This window comes from Mesoplodon bidens, assembly GCF_964165515.1.
Source record: "Mesoplodon bidens genome assembly, chromosome: 3".
NCBI lineage: Eukaryota > Metazoa > Chordata > Mammalia > Artiodactyla > Ziphiidae > Mesoplodon > Mesoplodon bidens.
In genome coordinates this window covers 42,848,824-42,871,142 of record NC_138178.1, presented here as the reverse complement: position 1 = coordinate 42,871,142, position 22,319 = coordinate 42,848,824, and the positions used below count along the sequence as shown (strand labels likewise).

Below are 22,319 nucleotides of genomic sequence, written 5' to 3'. Positions count from 1 at the left end.
TGATAATAGCCGTTCTGACTAGTATGAGGTAGTACTTCACTGTGGTTTTGATTCATATTTCTCTGGTGATTAGTGACGTTGAGCATTTTTTCATGTGCCTGTTGGCCATCAGTATGTCTTCTTTGGAAAAATGTCTGTTGAGGTCCTCTGCCCATTTTTTAATCAGGTCATTTGTTTTTTTGATTTGAGTTGTATGAATTCTTTGTATATTTTGGATATTAACCCCTTATTAGATATATTGTTTGCAAATATGTTCTTCCATTCAGTAGGCTGCTTTTTCATTTTGTGGATAATTTCTTTCACTGTGCAAAAGTTTTTTAGTTCGATGTGGTCCCATTTGTTTATTTTTGCTTTTGTTTCTCTTGCCTGAGGAGACAGATCAAAAAAATATTGCTAAGACCAGTGTCAAAAATGTACTGCTTGTATTTTCTTCTAAGAGTTTAAGGTCTTAAATTTAAGTCCTTAATCCATTTTGAGTTTATTTTTCTAAGTGGTATGAAAAAATGGTCTAGTTTGATTCTTTTGCATATAGGTGTCCAGTTTTCACAACACCGTTGACTGAAGAAACTGTCTTTTCCACACTGTATATTCTTGCCTCCCTTACTGTAGCTTAATTGACCGTAAAAGAGTAGGTTTATTTCTGGGTTCTCCTTCCTTTTCCATCAATCTATGTGTCAGTTTTTGTGCCAGTACCATACTGTTTTGATTACTGTAGCTTTTTAGTATGGTTTGAAATCAGGGAGCACGATACCTCTAGCTTTGTATTAGTACTTCTTTCTCAAGATTGCTTTGGCTACTCAGTTTTTTGTGTTTCCATACAAATTTTAGAACTATTTGTTCTGTTCTGTGAAAAATGCTTTTGGTATTTTGATAGAGATTGCATTGAATATGTAGTTGCCTTGGGTAATATGGTCATTTTAACCATTTAATTCTTCCACTTTATGAGCCTGGTATATCTGTCGATTTGTTTGTGTCATCTGTACTTTCTTTTATCAATGTCTTATAGTTTTCCAAGTTCAGGTCTTTCACTTCCTTGTTTAGATTTATTCCTAGGTATTTTATTCTTTTTGGTGCAATTATAAATGAGATTGTGTTTTGATAATTTATTATTAGTGTATAGAAATGCAAGAGTTGTCTGTATATTAATTTTGTATCCTGCAACTTTACTGAATTCATTTATTGGTTCTAATAGTTTCTTGGTGGCATCTTTAGGATTTTCTATATACAGTTTCCTGTCATCTGCAAACAGTGACAGTTTTACTTCTTCCATTTCAATTTGGATTCCTTTTACTTTTTTTTTTCCTGTCTAATTTCTGTGGCTAAGATTTTCAATACCATTTTGAATAAAAGTGGTGAGAATGGGCATCCTTGTTTTGTTAGAGGAAATGCTTTCACTGTTTTACCATGAGTATGATGTTGACTGTGGGTTTGTCATATATGTGTTATATTATGTTGAGGTATGTTCCCTCTATACCCACTTTGTTGAGAGTTTTTATCATAAATGGATGTTGAATTTTGTCAAAAGCTTTTTCTGCATCTATTGAGATGATCATATGATTTTCATTCTTCAGTTTGCTAATGGGGTGTATCACATTGATTGTTTTGTAGTTATTGTAAAATCCTTGCATCCCTGAGATAATTCCCACTTGATCGTGATGTATGTTTCTTTTAATGTTCTGTTAAATTCAATTTGCAAATATTTTGTTGAGGATTTCTACAACTATGTTCATCAGTGATACTGACCTATAATTTCCTTTTCTGTGGTATTTTTGTCTGGTTTTGGTATCAGGGTGCTGTGGACTCACAGAATGAGTTCAGAAGTTTTCCTTTATCTTCTATTCTTTTGGAATAGATTGAGATGGGTAGATTCAGGTGTTAACTCTTATATTTGGCAGAATTCCCCTGTGAAGCCATCTAGTCCTAAACATTTGTTTGTTGGGAGTTTTTTGATTACTGATCTGATTTAATTACTTGTAATTTGTCCATATTTTCTGTTTCTTGCTGATTCAGTCTTGGGAGACTGTACATTTCTAGGAACTTATCCATTTCTTCTAGGTTGTCCATTTTATTGGCATATAATTATTCATAATAATGTCTTACGATCCTTTGTATTTCTGTGATGTCAGTTGTAACTTCTCTCTTTCATTTCTGATTTTATGTATTTGGGCCCTCTCTCTTTTTGTCTTGATAAATGTGGCTAATAGTTTATCAATTTTGTTTATCTTTTCAAAGGACCAGCTCTTAGTTTCATTGATTTTTATTCTGTCGTTTTTGTAGTCTCTATTTCATTCATGTCCATTCTGATTTTTTTTCCGTGACTAACTTGGGTTTTGTTTGTTCTTCTTTTTCTAGTTCCTTTAGGCATAAGGTTAAATTGTTTATTTGAGATTTTTCTTGTTTCTTGACGTAGGCTTTTATCTCTTAAACTTCCCTCTTCCCTCCCTTTTCATATTTCTAGTTGTGGCCTTTTATTTTCCACTTAGAGAAGTCCCGTTAAAAAAATAAAAATATAAACATAAAGCTAGTTTGATGGTGCTGAACTCCTTTAGCTTTTGCTTGTCTGTAAAACTCTTTATCTTTCCTTCAAATATGAATGATAACCTTGCCAGGTAGAATATTCTTGGTTATAGGTTTTTTCCTTTCATTACTTTGAATATATCACCCCACACCCTTCTGGCCTGCAAAATTTCTGCTGAAAAGTCTGCTGATGTTGTTATGGGAGTTCCTTTTTATGTAACTAGTTGCTTTTCTCTTGATGCTTTTAAGATTTTCTCTTTATCTTAAATTTTTGCCATTTTAATTATAATCTGTCTTGGTGTGGACCTCTTTGGGTTGACCTTGTTTGAGACTCTGTGCTTACTGGATCTGGATATCTGTTTTCTTTCCCAGATATTATTTCTTCAAATAAGTTCTCTGTCCCTTTCTCTCTGTCTTCCCCTTCTGAAACCCCTACGATGTGAATATTAGTGCACTTAAGTTGTCCTAGAGGTCTCTTAAACCATCCTTTTTTTTTTCATTCTTTTTTTTTGTTCAGTTTCAGTGATTTCCACTATTGTCTTCCAGCTCACTGATCCATTCCTCTGTATAGTTTAGTCTACTGTTGTATTCTTCAGCTCTTTTGGTTCTTCTTTATATTTTCTAACTCTTTGTTGAAGTTCTCACTGTATTCATCCCTTCTTCTCCTGAGTTCACCGAGCATCTTTATAATCATAACCTTGAGATTGCTCATCTCCACTTCTATTAGTACTTTTTCTGAGGTTATGTCTCGTTCCTTTGTTTGGAACATATTGCTCTGTCTTCTCATTTTGCCCAGTTTGCTGTCTTTTTTCTATGTATTAAGTAGGTCATATACAGTTCCTGATCTTAAAGAAGTGGCCTTATGCAGGAAACATCCTATGGGGCTCAGAAGCATGCTGCCCTCTGGTCACCAGAGCTATATGTCTAGGGGTACCCCCTATGTGGGCTGTGTAGGCCCTTCTGTTGTGGCAGGGCTGAACTACTGTGGGCTCAGTGGTGGGTAGGGCTGACCCCTGGCCTGGTTGGCTGCCCCGCCCTGCTTCCTTTGGTTTCTGCTGCCCATTTTTTGGCAGGGCCAGCTTATAGCATGGCTGGCCACAGGGCTCAGGGGAGGCCAGGGCTGGTGCTGGCCCATTGGTAGGTAGTTAAGCCCTCAGCACTAATTAGCTAGAGGGAGGATTCCAAAATGGTGCTGAGTGTCAATAACTGATCATTCAGGGAAAGTCTTATTTAGCTGTGCATTGAATTTAAGGAAATGAAAAGATGGGAAGGGCATTTGAGAACAATGGCCACAGCATGAGGCAAGGCATAGGCATAAACATACCCACTTTTCTTTTGCCTAGTTACTTCTGTGCTGACTCTTGGATTTTTTAATGTTCATCACTTATCTCAAAACATAGAAATCTTACATAGATTACACATAGAATACGTATAGAAAGTAACTAGCTGAATACACAGGATACTGTTAACTATTGTTACTTTGAGAGACTGAGAGCATGCAGGTGGAAGCACTTTTACTTTTCATGTTTTTTCAAATTTATGTTGCTTCTTAAAGTGTAAAATATTACATTAATACATTCTTATTTTAAAAATTCAACTAATACATGTAAATGTGCCTTCAGAACCACTACCTCTCCCCTCTTGCCCTAACCAAGCCCTGAGTAGAACTGAAAACTGTATGCAGAGATCCTTTTAGTTTTCCAGATTACAGGTACCCAGCATGTATGTATTTGATAATATGCTAAAGACTTTGATCATTTTATTTCTCCCAGATTGTCAAAGTGTTGAATTTGTATACTCCAGTTAATGAGTTTGAAGAAAGAGTCTCTGTGTCATTTATTCGTACTATACAGGTAAGATCTCCTAGGCTTTCTTTTGCTTTGATTCACCAACACAGTCGTTTGAATGGAAATTTTATAATTTACTGAAGGGTAATGCAGTTTTTATTATAATTATTTTATCTCATTTTTATAGTGCATTAACTTTCTTGATAACACCTTATTGGAAAAATGAAGTGATTTTAAAACAAATATAAATATTCTTCATTAGTTGAGGATTTTTGGTAGAATTTTGTCAAAAAAAATCTTTATAGATTCAAAGAATTGATGCTCTGTTTTTTTGTTTTTCTTTTTTTAATCTTCTCAGATGCGTTTACGAGACAGGAAAGACTCTCCTCAGCTGCTCATGGATGCTAAACACATCTTTCCTGTCACCTTTCCTTTTAACCCATCTTCCCTTGCACTAGAAACCATCCAGATTCCAGCCAGCCTGGGCCTGGGATTCATATCACGGGTCTGAAAGTGATATCAAGGAAAATATTGACAATACAATACTTGCCTGAAATAACCCATTATTTCAAGTGAGCTACTGAGAACACATTTTCAAAGAGATAGTACTTATTATCTCCCAAACAAGGGGTTATTGACTGGAACTCCCCCTAGAATACTTTTCATCATCTTGGAAAGAAAGATAGGCTCCTTTGTGCTGTGTTACCTTTATAACAACACTCATCCTTGATCAGTTAGGTATCTGCAGTTGACATGCAGGTGAACGATGGAAGGAAGGAAAAAAATGTGTCTTCAGCTGCCAGCATTTATTTTAAATCCTTATCACTGCATCTAAATGATATCAAAAACCTAAATTCCAGATATGAATATGAGCTGTTGTTAGAAAGGTACCAATAAGGAACCTCCTGTGTGCTAACCAGAAGAATTGAAAGAAAAATCACCACTGAGTACATATCATACCAGTTTAGGAATCAATTATGTTGCTACTGTCCAACTGGAACAAAGAAATAAACTGGCAATATGTAAAGTAACTGGCCAAGTAGCTCCCTTCTATGTGTCACTATGATGTAGAGATATTAAGAGAATGTTGGTTTGCTATAGAGCATGGAAGTCCATTTGTACCATAGTTTACTGAGCATTTTAAATTGCTGCTACATACTATGTTCTTTAAGATGTAAGCGATATTCATATTAGGCACTACAACAATAAGCTTCTCTTTTATCAACTCTGTTTACAGTTCAATCAGGTCAGTTTTAACTGGATTATGTGCACATAGCTACAGATTCACCTGCACAAGTAGCAGACACTGGGAAGTCATGTAGTAATATGACACAATGTTTGACATTTAGGGATAGGATTAGGCAAAGTGGCTGTTGTTGATATCCTTTATTCAGGATGTGTTACATTGATGTGCTCATTAATTTTCCCCAGGCGCATATCACATCAGGGTACAGTGTTCTGTGAAGTGACCTGTTTTTAGTTATCAGATCTGCTTCCTGCAGTGCGTATTTTCAACCTTGACAGGTTTTCTTTCTTCTTAATTTATTAGGAATTAATGTCAGTCAATATCTAGAGAGGATTGTGAGAATATTCATGATTTAGGTCTTGAAATCTTAATTATTTTATAAATTATGCAAAAGAAAGTATGTAATAAATTATGATTCCATTTTTTAGGCTTTGCAACTTCTATAAATGTTCTCAATACCACTAGATACTTTAAAGAGCATCATATTAGAAATACATTGACCTATATAAAAATATAAGGAGATTGCTGAATTTTACAGAGGATTTGGTTTAATAAGACCCAGGTTCTATATGTTTTCATTCTGAAATTCTAATTAAACATAGTCTCCATTTTTCCTACAAATCTTATACAATAAATGTTTAAGGTTGTGCAAAAGCAAATTCCTAGCTTTCTTTAGAAACTCTGGTTCTGAATTACAATCATAGATTTATATAAATTAACTATTAGATGATCTATAAAAAAAGACATCTTATTAAAATATGTGCAATATTATAAATGCAAGTAAAACATTTTCAAATCAGTGATAAATATTGCTATTAAAAGATAAATTCTGTCTGTTAACTTATTTGGACTTCACATTCCTCATTTATTCAGTGAGGGTGTTAGACAGCTGGTTCTTAAGGTCCCTTCCACATCTGAAGTTCTCTCCTCACCATACCTGAACCACAGAGAAGTGAGCTGCAGGTACTCAGTAAAGTTACCCTCTAATGGAAAGACTAGTGTTTGGTGCCTGTTAATTTTGAGGGATTAATAAAATGTAAAATCACAGGTTTGTATAGCTGTAATCTTTCTTAAATGTACATGATTTATGTACACGCTTTTTCAAAGTTAATGAGTTTAGGTAGTTTTTATTGAATTGTGTACTGCTGTATTCAGTTTGGATACATTTATTCATTTGCAAAACCAAGAAAAATACTAACTCAATCCGATTCTCTCTATTTTCCCTGGTTGTCAATGTGCTTTTCAATGAACTGTTGAAACCACGTGGTTAGTACTGAATCTGTCAGAGTCTTAAGAGCATAGATGGGACTTGGGTGGGAGAGATGCTCCAAAAAATGCCACCGCGGGCTTCCCTGGTGGCGCAGTGGTTGAGAGTCCGCCTGCCGATGCAGGGGACACGGGTTCGTGCCCTGGTCCGGGAAGATCCCACATGCTGCGGAGCGGCTGGACCCGTGAGCCACGGCCACTGGGCCTACGCGTCCAGAGCCTGTGCTCCGCAATGGGAGAGGCCACAACAGTGAGAGGCCCGCGTACCACAAAAAAAAAAAAAAAAAAAAATTGCCGCCGTGATTGTAGGCTCTCCTCCTCAGACCTAGAAATCCTCCCAGGCCCTTTCCCAGCTCAGTCCTGTGTAGCATGTCCTGTACACACCCTGAGTCTTGTCAGGTCTTCAGGATCACGCTCTAGCTTCCACTGCCACTGCAGCCCTTTATCTTTCCTTCAGACAGCTCATATCCTGAAACATGTCTTGTCTGGGCCTTTCTCTCTCTCCTGTCTTCCATCTTTCTGCTGCAAAGTGCTGGAGCCTCTGTTCCGCACCTGGGCCAGAGTCTCTCCTGTTCAGGGATGGCCACACAAAGATTATGATATTTCAGGGCTCCAACTTCCTCCAAGGCCTATCTAGAACCCCAGAAGCGGATCTGAATTAATTTCTCTTAGTGGTCTGAAGATCTTTAGTCATAACAGAAATATCTTACAACCAGGGAACCCCAAGTCCTGATAAGTCATTCTGTGTCCTACTTCTTGAGGATGCAGAAATATTCTTCTGACTGTGGGTATCCTTGGCCTCTGAGGACTGCTCCCCTTTCCCTTTGTCCACCCACACTTTCTCACCCAGCTTCAGACACACCTGCACCAGCCCTCCACTCCGCCCACCCACTCATTATCTACTCACTCTGTCCCTTCCTTCAGCCACATCCTGTGTCCCATCGCCTGTCTACTCACCTGCTCTCTTTTGAAGGCTGTGGGTGAAGGCAGTCCTCAGTTGCCCCACTGGCCTGCCTGGGGGCTTCCCTTCAGGCCAATCTTTGCATGAATTCTTGCTGTTCTCACTTCTCTGCAGTACGATCTTTAGCATTATCACTAATTTGCTTTTTCATAATTCCTCTATGACATACAATAGGAATTCAAAGAAAGAATTATTTGAGAAAGCAACAGTTCATTGTTTTAATAGCCCCTTCTCAATAGTCTCCTCCCCACTCACTGTACAGAGGAACTCAGCTCACACCTTGGAAAGCAAAGCTGAAAAATTAGAAGCACTTTCCCTTCTTGTAGCTTTTCTTAGGTTAAGGCTTTGCTCTGCCTGAGAGTAACTATAATGAAGGGGAAAGATGAGTATGGGGTAAACTCCATGAAGTGTAGCTTCATGATTCCTTTGGAAGTTGTGAAAATGCACCTGACACTTCTTTCATCAATTGCAAAAGTACAACAATATATATTCCAAAGCCAACTGATAGGAGATTTGGGGATTTGGGTCAATTTTTGTCATTTACTTTATTATTTCCTTCATTTTAATAGATAATTGAGAGTTGTCTCTTTCTGGGTAAGTGATTATGTATAATATAGATCAAATCTTTTAATAACAGTGGCAGAGACCGTGAAAATATTTTATTAGAATTTCAGTACAGTGATTGTTGTGAGAAATGACTTCCCTGGGAACCCTAGGTAAAAGGGCATCTGGCACCATCCTGAGATGTCCTCATATTCTCTCTCTCTCTCTCTCTCTCTCTCTCTCTCCCTCCCTCCCTCCCTCTCTCTTTCTTCCACGCACACACAGAGTCTTAAGTATCTTCAACTGTTTAGAATAAATCAGAAAGCAAAATGTCATGTGTAGCCCTTCAGTTCTCCTAGTGAAAGGTAATGTAGAGACAGTACCTTGTGTCTGGCTATGCTTCACTTCAGCCTTTCTCTGTTACCTCATTGTGTCCTCACAGCAGCCCGAGAAGGTAGAAGGGCAGGTACTACAGTCCTTAGCTGATGATAATTTGAGAGAGAGATAAGGGCAGTGACTTGCCTGAAGTCACTCAGCCCTCCAGCTGTGCTGTCTTCCCATATGCAGCAGTGGCACTGAGGGCACATGCGGGGCAGCAGACTTTAGAGAGTCCTGAAGTTCCATTCTGTTCCCCCTGGTACCTGTGGGGTGCCCCAGTCCAGCAAGAGGTGCTCCTTTTCCTTATCAGAGTTGGCAACTGGCATATGGGAGGTGAGGACATGATGAGTACCAAGTTCTTGGTGCTAATCAGATGGGGCGCCTTGTGGTTTCCTCTTTGCTGTAGTTCCCTGCTATAACTAGGTTTGGCTTTTGTAATGAATCAGTGCCCCCCTGGAGGGTACAGTACTCTTGTTTTGGTCATTAATTAGTAGCAAGCACACCCAGCCTGACAAGAAGCGGTGAGAGCCTCCCAAAAGGAAAGAGGAAGGTCGCTCTCAACAGACAGCCCTCAGAGTCACTGTCAGAGCCACCAGGTGAGCTGTGCAGCCTGCAGAGAACCTGCAGCTGCAGGCCAAGCCCCTGGGTCCCTTCTGAGGGCTGTCTCCCAGGCAGGCCATACATAAGTCAGTGTGTATTTGAACATGACGGTGTGTGCATGCTTCCAGTGTTGGCTTTGGAGCCAAGAGGTGTGCTGTGTGCATGTGTGTTAGAGAGGCTCTGTGTATGGGTAAGTGCATTGTGATTTCTTCTCAGGCTGTGCTGTGAGGGCCGCCTTAACCCCTGCTCCCTTCCCTCCTCGAGCTGCCTTAAGTTCTCTGGAACTTCTCCTCTGTAAGGGGATGTCTTGCCTGGAAAGGATATCTTGCCCTGTTTCTCAAGGTGTTGTGAGGGTTTGGGTGGGTGTGGCCTCCTTTCTTCCTTCGTTCCCTTTCTGCATGACCCTCCCCTCTTGTTACTTCTCCTTCTTTTCTCTCATTTCCAAACAGGTATTAGAACTGTGAGGCAGCAGCGATCTCAGATCCAATGAAATGTGGTCTGAGACAGTGTTTCCTGAGGTTAGGGGGCTCTGTGTTACAACTAAGCAAATGAATATATGGAAGAAATATAGAGAGAAGTTAGATTCTTGGTAATATTTAAATGGCTTGTTTTCCACTGAACTGACCTATGCTTAGTAAAGCTAAAAGGTATAACTGAAAATCTTCCATGGATATTCATTAAAAAAATTTTTGAGAACCCTTTACCCATATCAAAGATGGAGTGAAAATAGGAAAGAGTGCTATAAATTCTAATTCATTGTGTTCAGTATTACCCTAAATCAAGTGAACCTGAGGTTACAGTAGATTTCTCAATAGATCAGGAACTGAAAAGCACTATGTAAAATATCTGCCAAAATGCATTTTATACATTTTTTAAAAATTTTATAATTTGGTCTAGCTAAAATGTTCATTAGCTCAATTTAATGGGTGTTATTAGATTCATTAAGATGTCTGAAAATGACTAACATTTCCTTAGTATTGTAATGTTTCTTGAAATAGTTGAAAGAAAAATGTTGAGTTGAGTCTGGTATGTACAATTCAATGCTTGGTAGGTCAGTACATTTTCATGGTATTTTTCAGAGTCAGTAGTTTTAAATATCTTATTGTCATTATATGTTATAAAAACTTGGTCAACATTTCAGGCTGTCTACATCACTTGAGCCATTTAATTTTATCCAACATATGCTGAATTTTTCCTTTAAATGTGGGTATGTGTGTTATAATTTATGATTCCTAGTTATGTATTTTTGTGGAATGCTGGAGTTAGGTTGATTTTCATGTGTCCTTGGAAAATTTAAATTGCTCTAATAGTGTTGCACAGAAATGAGCTTATGACATTTAATATATTGTATTTTGATTCCTAACTTTAATTGTTAACTTACTGTGAAATTGATATGCCTTTTAACTACAATGACATTGAACATTGCAGTTTTTCAAATGTTTTCCCTTGTTGGATCTGGAAAAGAAATACTACTCTGATCTACATAGTAAAACATGATATAGTTAATGTTTGAAAAGTTCTTAGGTAAAATATTCATCCATTAAAAAGCAAAAGTACTGAGAAGTGAAATGCATTATCAACTAATACTAGTTTTAAACTAAACCTACCCCAGCATATCTCACATGGAATTTTAAAGAATAAGTTAATAATACACCTCATATCAACAAAAGCCTTTGAAACATGGGTTTTCACCAGATATCACCTAAACCAAAACAATATCAGATTGCCATTTATGCTCTAAATTTGTAGTTCTCTAATGTTGTACTTAGTAAATGTGCATCATTAATGCTGTATTCTCCTAGATATTATAGAAAATTGTTCAAATAAAGATATGGATATAAAGGATTTTTGTTAGTGTCTTATAAATAAACCCACAGCACATACACCAACGTAGATCACATTTGGGACTATAAAACACACCTTTAAATTTTAAAAGAATAGAATTAAACTAGAAATCAGTGACACAAAAATAGCTGGAAAATCCCAGAATACTTGGAGATTAAACAACACACTTCTAAATAACACATGGATCAAAGAAGAAATTGCTAGAGAAATTTTAAAATATTTTGAAGTAAATATAAATGAATATACAGCTTAAAATTTCTGGGATGCAGGGAAAGCAGTACTTACAGAGAAATTTATAGCATTGAATGCATGTATTACAAAACAAGAAAGACCTAAAATCAATCTTCTAAGTTTCCACTTTAGGAAACTAAGAAAAGAAGAGAAAATTAAATACAAAGTAAGCAGAAGAAAAGAAATAATAAAAATTAGAGCAGGAATCAATGAAATTGAGGACAGGAAATTAATAGAGAAAACCAATGAAACCAAAAGCTGGTTCTTTTTAAAGATCAATAAAATTGATAAGCCTCTAACCAGGCTTACTAAGAAAAAGAAAGAGATGACATGTAGTAGATTGGTGGTTGCTTAGGGCTGGGAGGAAGAGAGGAAGTGAGGGGATAGGGAGCAATAACTAAAGAGCAAGAAGTTTATTTTTGAGATGATGAAAATGTTTTAAAATTGACTGTGGTGATAGTTTAACATCTGTGAATATATTAAAAAACAGTTATATACTTTAAATGGGTGAAGTGTATGCTATGAGAATTGTGTCTCAATAAATCTATTTTTGAGTAAACTTTTGACCTCTAATATGGCAGACTGAGGAGCTCAGCAAATTCTCCCCTCAAAAAAGCAAGGACAGGGGCTTCCCTGGTGGTGCAGTGGTTAAGAATCCGCCTGCCAGTGCAGGGGACATGGGTTCAAGCCCTGGTTCAGGAAGATCCCACATGCTGCGGAGCAGCTAAGCCCGTGTGCCACAAGTACTGATCCTGTGCTCTAAAGCCCGTGAGCCACAACTACTGAGCCCACGTGCTACAACTACTGAAGCCCGTGCACTCTAGGGCCCATGCTCCTCAACAAAGAGAAGCCACTGCAGTGAGAAGCCCGTGCACCGCAACAAAGAGTAGCTCCTACTCACCACAACTAGAGAAAGCCCGCGCACAGCAACGAAGACCCAATGCAGCCAAAAATAAGTAAATAAATAAATTTATTTAAAAAAAAAACAAGGAGATGAAAGACCCATATGCTGAAAACTATAAAACATTGATAAAGGAAATTGAAGATGATTCAAAGAAATGGAAAGATAACCCATGCTCTTGGATTGGAAGAATTAATATTGTTAAAATGACCATACTATCCAGAGAAATCTACAGACTTAGATAGCAATCCCTATCAAAATACTTATAACATTTTTCACAGAATTAGGACAAATAATCCTAAAGTTTATATGGAACCACAGAAGACCCAGAACTGCCAAAGCAATCCTGAGGAAAAAGAACAAAGCTGAAAGCATAACCCTCTCAGACTTCAGACAATACTACAAAGCTACAGTAATCAAAACAGTGTGGCACTGGCACAAAAACAGATATATAGCACAGTGGAACACAATAGAAGGCCCAGAAATAAACCCACACACCTACCTACAAAAAAGGGGGCAAGAACATACAATGGAGAAAAGAGCCTCTCCAACAAGTGGTATTGGGAAAGCTGGACAGCTACATATAAATCAATGAAATTAGAACACTCTCTCGCACCATATGCAAAAATAAACTCCAAATGGTTTAAAGACCTAAATATAAGACATGACACCGTAAAACTCCCAGAAGAGAACATAGGCAAAACATCTTTGGACATAAATCATAGCAAAATTTTCTTAGATCAGTTTCCCAAGGCAAAAGAAATAGAAGCAAAAATAAACAAATGGGGCCTAATCAGACTTGAAAGCTTTTTCACAGCAAAGGAAACCATCATCAAAACAAAAAGACACCTATGGAATGGGAGAAAATATTTGCAAATGCTATAACCAACATGGGGTTAATATCTAAAATATACAAGCAGCTCATATAACTCAATATTGAAAAAACAATCCACTTAAAAATGGGCAGAAGGGGGGAGCTTCAAGATGGCGGAAGAATAAGACACAGAGATCACCTTCCTCCTTACAAATACATCAGAAATACATCTACATGTGGAACAATTCCTACAGACCACCTACTGAATGCTGGCAGAAGACCTCAAACCTCCCAGAAGGCAAGAAACTCCCCCATGTACCTGGGTAGGGCAAAAGAAAAAAAACAGAGACAAAGAATAGGGACGGAACCTGCACCAGTGGGAGGGAACTGTGAAGAAGGAAAGGTTTCCACACACTAGGAAGGCCCTTTGCGCGCGGAGACTGCAGGTGGCGGAGGGGGGAAGTTTCGGAGCCATGGAGGAGAACTCAGCAACAGGGGTGCAGAGGGCAAAGCAGAGAGATTCCCACACAGAGGATCGGTGCCGACCACCACTCACCAGCTCGAGAGGCTTGTCTGCTCACCCATTGGGACGGGTGGGGGCTGGCAGCTGAGGCTCCGGCTTTGGAGGTTGGAGCACAGGGAGAGGACTGGGGTTGGCTGTGTGAACACAGCCTGAAGGGGGCTAGTGCGCCACGGCTGGCAGGGAGGGAGTACGGGAAAAAGTCTGGAGCTGCTGAAGAGGCAAGAGACTTTTTCTTGCCTCTTTGTTTCCTGGTGCGCAAGGAGAGCAGATTAAGAGCACTGCTTAAAGGAGCTCCAGAGACAGGCAGGAGCCGCGACTATCAGCGTGGACCCCAGAGACGGGCATGAGACGCTAAGACTGTTGCTGCAGCCACCAAGAAGCCTGTGTGCAAGCACAGGTCACTATCCACACCTCCCCTCCTGGGAGCCTGTGCAGCCCGCCACTGCCAGGGTCCCGTGATCCAGGGACAACTTCCCCGGGAGAACACACAGCACACCTCAGGCTGGTGCAACGTCACGCTGGCCTCTGCTGCCGCAGGCTCACCCTGCACTTCATACCCCTCCCTCCCCCCAGCCTGAGTGAGCCAGAGCCCCTGAGTCAGCTGCTCCTTTAACCCTGTCCTGTCTGAGGAAAGAACAGACACCCTGAGGTGACCTACATGCAGAGGCGGGGCCAATCCAAACCTGAACCCCAGGAGCTGTGCGAACAAAGAGAAAGGGAAATCTCTCCCAGCAGCCTCAGGAGCAGCAGATTAAATCTCCACAGTCAACATGATGTACCCTGCATCTGTGGAATACCTGAATAGACAATGAATCATCCCAAATTGTGGAGGTGGATTTTGGGAGCAACGATATATATATTTTTTTCCCTTTTTCTCTTTTTGTGAGTATGTATGGGTATGCTTCCATGTGTGATTTTGTCTATATAGCTTTGCTTTTGCCATTTGTCCTAGGGTTCTGTCTGTCTGTATTTTTGTTTTTTGGGTTATTTTAGTATAGTTTTTAGCGCTTGTTATCATTGGTGGATTTGTTTTTCAGTTTGGCTGCTCTCTTCTTTTTTTTATTACTTAAAAATTTTTTCTTAATAATTATTTTTTATTTTATTAACTTTATTTTATTTTATTTTATCTTCTTGTTTCTTTCTTTCTTATTCTCCCTTTTATTCTGAGCCATGTGGATGACAGGCTCTTGGTGCTCCAGCCAGGCATCAGGGCTGTGCCTCTGAGGTGGGAGAGCCAAGTTCAGGAAGTTGGTCCACAAGAGACCTCCCAGCTCCACGTGATATCAAACGGTGAAAATCTCCCAGATATCTCCATCTCAACGCCAAGACCCAGCTCCACTCAAAGACCAGCAAGCTACAGTGCTGGACACCCTATGCCAAACAACTAGCAAGACAGGAACACAACCCCATCCATTAGCAGAGAAGCTGCCTAAAATCATAATAAGGTCACAGACACCCCAAAACACACCACCAGACGTGGACCTGCTCACCAGAAAGACAAGATCCAGCCTCATCCACCAGAACACAGGCACTAGTCCCCTCCACCAGGAAGCCTGCACAACTCACTGAACCAAACTTAGCCACTGGGGACAGACACCAAAAACAACGGAAACTACAAACCTGCAGCCTGTGAAAAGGAGATCCCAAACACAGTAAGTTAAGCAAAATGAGAAGACAAAGAAACACAGCAGATGAAGAAGCAAGGCAAAAACCCACCACACCTAACAAATGAAGAGGAAATAGTCTACCTGAAAAAGAATTCAGAATAATGATAGTAAAAGTGATCCAAAATCTCAGAAATAGAATGGAGAAAATACAAGAAACATTTAACAAGGACCTAGACGAACTAAAGAACAAACAAACAGTGATCAACAATACAATAAATGAAATTAAAAGGGATCAATAGCAGAATAACTGAGGCAGAAGAACGGATGAGTGACCTGGAAGATAAAATAGTGGAAATAACTACTGCAGAGCAGAATAAAGAAAACAGAATGAAAATAATTGAGGACAGTCTCAGAGACCTCTGGGACAACATTAAATGCACCAACATTCAAATTTTGGGGGTCCCAGAAGAAGAAGAGAAAAAGAAAGGGACTGAGAAAATATTTGAAGAGATTATAGTTGCAAACTTCCCTAATACGGGAAAGGAAATAGTTAATCAAGTCCAGGAAGCACAGGGAGTCCCATACAGGATAAATCCAAGGAGAAACATGCCAAGACACATATTAATCAAACTATCAAAAAAAAATACGCAGAAAAAATATTAAAAGCAGCAGGGGAAATACAACAAATAACACACAAGGGGATCCCCATAAGGTTAACGGCTGATCTTTCAGCAGAAACTCTGCAAGCCAGAAGGGAATGGCAGGCCATATTTAAAGTGATGAAGGGGAAAAACCTACAACCAAGATTACTCTACAAGTATCTGTGAGCAAGGATCTCATTCAGATTTGACGGAGAAATTAAAACCTTTACAGACAAACAAAAGCTAAGAGAATACAGCACCACCAAACCAGCTTTACAACAAAAGCTAAAGGAACTTCTCTAGGCAGGAAACACAAGAGAAGGAAAAGACCTACAATAACAAACCCCAAACAATTAAGAAAATGGTAATATAAACATACATATCAAGAATTAACTCTAATGTAAATGGATTAAATACTCCAACCAAAAGACATAGACTGGCTGAATGGATACAAAAACAAGACCCGTATATATACTGTCTACAAGAGAGCCACTTTAGACCTAGGGACACATACAGACTGAAAGTGAGGGGATGGAAAATGATATTCCATGCAAATGGAAATCAAAAGAAAGCTGGAGTAGCAATTCTCATATCAGACAAAATAGACTTTAAAACAAAGACTATTACAAGAGACAAAGAAGGACACTACATAATGATCAAGTGATCAATCCAAGAAGAAGATGTAACAATTGTAAATATTTATGCACCCAACATAGGAGCACCTCAATACATAAGGCAAATACTAACAGCCATAAAAGGGGAAATTGACAGTAACACAATCATAGTAGGGGACTTTAACACCCCAGTTTCACCAATGGACAGATCATCCCAAATGAAAATAAATAAGGAAACACAAGCTGTAAATGATACATTAAACAAGATGGACTTAATTTATATTTATAGGACATTCCATCCAAAAACAACAGAATACATGTTCTTCTCAAGTGCTCATGGAACATTCTCCAGGATCATATCTTGGGTCACAAATGAAACTTTGGTAAATTTAAGAAAATTGAAATCATATGAAGTATCTTTCCTGACCACAATGTTATCAGACTAGATATCAATTACAGGAAAAAATCTGTAAAAAATAAAAACACATGGAGGCTAAACAGGACACTACTTAATAACCAAGAGATCACTGAAGAAATCAAAGAGGAAATTAAAAAATACCTAGAAACAAATAACAATGAAAACACGACAACCCAAAACCTATGGGATGCAGCAAAAGCAGTTCTAAGAGGGTAGTTTATAGCAACAAAATCCTACCTTAAGAAACAAGAAACATCTCAAATAAACAACCTAACCTTATACCTAAAGCAATTAGAGAAAGAAGAATAAAAAACCCCCAAAGTTAGCAGAAGGAAAGAAATCATAAAGATCAGATCAGAAATAAATGTAAAAGAAATGAAGGAAACGATAGCAAAGATCAATAAAACTAAAAGCTGGTTCTTTGAGAAGACAAACAGAGTTGATAAACCATTAGCCAGACTCATCAAGAAAAGAAGACTCAAATTAATGGAATTAGAAATGAAAAAGGAGAAGTAACAACTAACACTGCAGAAATACAAAGGATCATGAGAGATTACTACAAGCAACTCTATGCCAATAAAATGGACAACCTGGAAGAAATGGACAAATTCTTAGAAATGCACAACCTGCCAAGACTGAATCAGGAAGAAATAGAAAATATGAACAGACCAATCACAAGCACTGAAATTGAAACTGTGATTAAAACTCTTCCAACAAACAAAAGCCCAGGACCAGATGGCTTCACAGGCGAATTCTATCAAACATTTAGAGAACAGCTAACACCTACCCTTCTCAAACTCTTCCACAATATAGCAGAGGGAGGAACACTCCCAAACTCATTCTACGAGGCCACCATCACCCTGATACCCAAACCAGACAAAGATGTCACAAAGAAAGAAAACTACAGGCCAATATGACTGATGAACATAGATGCAAAACTCCTCAACAAAATACTAGCAAGCAGGATCCAACAGCACACTAAAAGGATCATACACCATGATCAAGTGGGGTTTATCCCAGGAATGCAAGTAGTCTTCAATATATGCAAATCAATCAGTGTGATACACCATATTAACAAATTGAAGGAGAAAAACCATATGATCATCTCAATAGATGCAGAGAAAGCTTTCAACAAAATTCAACACCCATTTATGATAAACACCCTCCAGAAAGTAGGCATAGAGGAAACTTTCCTCAACATAATAAAGGCCATGTATGACAAACCCAGAGCCAACATCATCCTCAATGGTGATAAACTGAAACCATTTCCACTAAGATCAGGAACGAGACAAGGTTGCCCACTCTCACCACTATTATTCAACGTAGTTTTGGAAGTTTTAGCCACAGTGATCAGAGAAGAAAAAGAAATAAAAGGAATCCAAATCAGAAAAGAAGAAGTAAAGTTGTCACTGTTTGCAGATGACATGATACTATACATAGAGAATCCTAAAGATGCTACCAGAAAACTACTAGAGCTAATCAATGAATTTGGTAAAGTAGCAGGATACAAAATTAATGCACAGAAATCTCTTGCATTCCTATACACTAATGATCTGAAAGTGAAATTAAGAAAATTAAGAAAACACTCCCATTTACCATTGCAACAAAAAGAATAAAATATCTAGGAATAAATCTACCTAAGGAGACAAAAGACCTGTATGCAGAAAATTATAAGACACTGATGAAAGAAATTAAAGATGATACAAACAGATGGACAGATATACCATGTTCTTGGATTGGAAGAATCAACATTGTGAAAGTGACTCTACTACCCAAAGCAATCTACAGATTTAATGCAATCCCTATCAAACTACCACTGACATTTTTCACAGAACTAGAAAAAAAATTTCACAGTTTGTGTGGAAACACAAAAGACCCTGAATAGCCAAAGCAATCTTGAGAAAGAAAAACGGAGCTGGAGGAATCAGGCTCCCTGACTTCAGACTATACTACAAAATAGACAAAATAGACTCAGACAAAAAAATTAAAAATTCTAGAGAAAAAAAGGACATTTCATAATGATAGAAGTCAATTCATCACAAAGATATAGCAGTTATAAATGTACCCTGGGTAAATTAAGAGAAGCAGGCAGTTTGTGGTGGGAAGAGAAAAAAAGGCACATAAGAAGCAGAAATGAAGGACAGTGGCTGAGCCCAGTCATGCCACGTGCAGATCTAGAGACTCACTGCTCAGTGCATGGGGAGCCTGGCCCAGATCTTGATGAGTTATCTTTCACCAGATGCGATCTTAGTGAATGCTATTTTTCTGTTCCCATTCCACTATGATTCCCTTGCAGTGTCTGTCCACTCCCCAACTTGCCCAGAGTTTCCCAAAGAAGGGCAGTCAGATATTAATATCCATTCTCCCTTCTTTCAGTCAAAACCTACATTTCCCAGGCTCCTTTGCTACTAGGTGTGGTCATGTGACCAAGTGGCCTGAGAAGGAGCAGATCTTCCTAGGCCCCTTTCACTTAAATGCAACATGTGGGGAGCAATCTTGGGCCATTTGTTTGAAGGATAGTGGAAGCACAAAACAGAAGTTTCTTTGTCCCTGGCACTGACATTACCACCCCAACTCAGACTCCTGTGTCCACCTTCTATATGAGAAAGAAATAAGCCTTGCCTGAGCCCTTGTTTTAAAAAAACAAAAAACTGTAGACACCTAACAGAACCCCGAGATACATGAAGTAAGTGTGACAAAATTGAAAGGAGAATTGACAACTCAGCAATAATAGTTGGGGCCATCAATATCCTATTCTCAAAAATTAGCAGAACTAGACAGGAAATCAGCAAGAATATGGAAGACTTGAAAATAATATCAAGCACTTTGATCTAACTGACGTTTATAGAACATTTTACCCATATTCTTTTCAAGCACACACAGATCATTCTTCAGGATAAATTATATGCAAGACAATGAAACAAATCGTAGTACACTTAACAATATTGAAATCACATAAAGTATGTTCTCTGACTACAATAGAGAATGGGATCAAATTAGAAATCAACAGAATCAAATTAGAAAACAACTGAAGGAAATTTGCAAAATATGCAAGTATTTGGAAATTAAGTAAGACACTTCTAAATAACAAAGAAGAAATCACAAAGGAAGTTAGAAAATATTCTGAGTTGAAAAAAACAAAAATGAAACAAATCAAAGTTTATGGGATGTAGCCAAAGCAGGTTATAGAAGGAAATTGTTTGCCTTTATTAGAAAAGAAGACATGTCTCAAATCAATAATTTAAGATTATATCCTAAGAACCTAGGAAAAAGAAAAGAACTAAACCCAATGCAAGCAGAAGGAAATACTAAAGGTTAGAGTGGAGATCAATGAAATGGAAAACAAAAGAGAAAAATTTATGAAATTAATGAAACTGATGAAAAGATTAATAAAATGACAAACTCTTATCCAGATTAACCACACAAAAAGAGAAAAGATATAAATTACCAAAATCAGGAATGAAAGAGGGAACAACATTTCTGAGCATCATCATTTCTAGGGTGCAAAATTTAGAGAGGCAGGGTCAGGCAAATACAAGCTCAGTACCTGAGAATGAGTAACCTCCCCCTAGGCACCTCACTTTAGTACCAGCCCTGCTACAGAGACCCTAACAAAATGAAAAGAATTATAGTAGAATACCATGAATGACTTCACACCAACAAATTAAACAACTTAAATGAAATGGACAAATTCCTAGAAAGATACAAATTATGAAAACTGACTCAAAAAGATATAAAACTCTGAATATATGTATAAGTAAAAAAAATTAAATGAGTAATTAATAATCTTATAAAGAAAAGACCAGGCCCAGATGGCTTTATTGGCAACTCTTATCAAATATTTAGAGATGAAATAACACCAACCAACTTTGACAGCAAAGGCAAACAAAATACACCACAAGAGAAGAAAACTACAGACCAATACTCCTCATGAAAATAGAGCAAAAAACATTACAAAACCCAAAACATTACAAACCAAATCCAGCAATACGTAAAAAGGATTACATACCATGATCAAGTGTGGTCTATTCCAGGAATGCAAAGTTGATTTCACATTCAAAAATCAATTAATATAATACACCATATTAATAGAATAGAGGACAAACCCCACATGATCATCTCAATAGATACAGAAAAAGCATTTAACAAAATCCCATTGAATGTTTTTTTAAAAATCTTATAAACTAGGAATAAGAGGAATTCCATGAATTAGAATACTCGGTGCTACTAAGATGGCAGTTCTCCCCAAATTGAAATACAGATTCAACACAGTCCCTAATAAAATCCCAAGCTGAAATTAAAATTTATATAAAATTTATATGAAAATGCAAAGGACTCCGAATAGTCAAAACAATTTTGAAAAAGGAAAACAAAGTTGGAGGAATTACACCTTCCAATTTCAAAGCTTTGACGCTACAGTCATCAAGACAGGCACGGATGGTACTGGAATATGTGTTGACATAAAATCTATGGAACAGAAATGAACATCCTGAAATTATGGTCAACTGATTTTTGACAAGGCTGTCAAGGAAATTCAATACAATTCTTTTCAATAAGTGATGCCAGAGCAAGTCAATATCCAAATGTAGAAAGAGGTTAATTTAGACCCTTACCTCAATAGCACACACAAAAATTAACCCAAAATGGATCATAGTCTTAAATGTTAGAGCTGAAAGTATGAAACTTGTAGAAGAAAATTTTTGTGACTTTAAGCTAGGCAAAGATTTCTTAGATACAATACCCAAAGCATGATCCATAAAAGAAAAAGAATAGATAAATTGGCTTCATCAAAATTTGAAAGTTTGTACTGCAAAAGACACCATGAAGAAAATGGAAAGATAATCTACACAGTGGGACAAAATATTTGCAAATAATATATCTGATAAACAATTTGTGACCAAAATATATAAAGAAAGATGGTGGATTCAATGCTTTTATTGACCTTCCTTTCCTCCTGAAATGCCCATAAACGATGATAAACACAATATAAGAAAGAGAACGGAAGAGAAGTGACAACAAATTTTGGCGGATGAAAACCAGACAATTGTTGCTTATTTTCATAAATGACAGGAAGGCTGAACCTAAACTTGCAAAGGTGGGCAGTCCAAAGTAGTAGCCTAGTTCACAGAGCAGAAGTCTGAAACACTCGGGTATAGAACTCAGAGACAGCAACACAAAGTGATGTGGGGCTGAAAATAGAACTTCTGTTTAAATAGCAATCGAAGTGGCCTAAAGGCTCGAACAGATATTTCACAAAAGAGAATACCAATATGGTGAACGAAGTGTCGTCGTGGAAATGCAAAGTGAAACCACAATGAGATATCACAACACACTCATTAGAAAGGCAAACATTTAAAAAACGGACATGTCAAGGTTGGTGAGGATATTAAGCAACTGAAAATTTCAATTACAATACTGTTGATAGAG

The 22,319-nt window shown here is 38.0% G+C and overlaps 1 protein-coding gene across 4 annotated transcripts in view; it reads left to right on the top strand.

Moving 5' to 3' along the window:
* Window positions 1-10,867, top strand: part of MYO5A (myosin VA) — a 199,932-nt gene extending 189,065 nt beyond the window's left edge. For all 4 annotated transcript variants that reach the window (XM_081227966.1, XM_081227965.1, XM_081227964.1 and 1 more), the window contains 2 exons: window positions 4,290-4,370; window positions 4,663-10,867. In XM_081227966.1, the coding sequence (XP_081084092.1) occupies window positions 4,290-4,370; window positions 4,663-4,815 (234 nt within the window). In that variant the 3' untranslated portion in view covers window positions 4,816-10,867. The remainder of the gene's footprint in view (window positions 1-4,289; window positions 4,371-4,662) is intronic.
* Window positions 10,868-22,319: the final 11,452 nt, after the last annotated feature.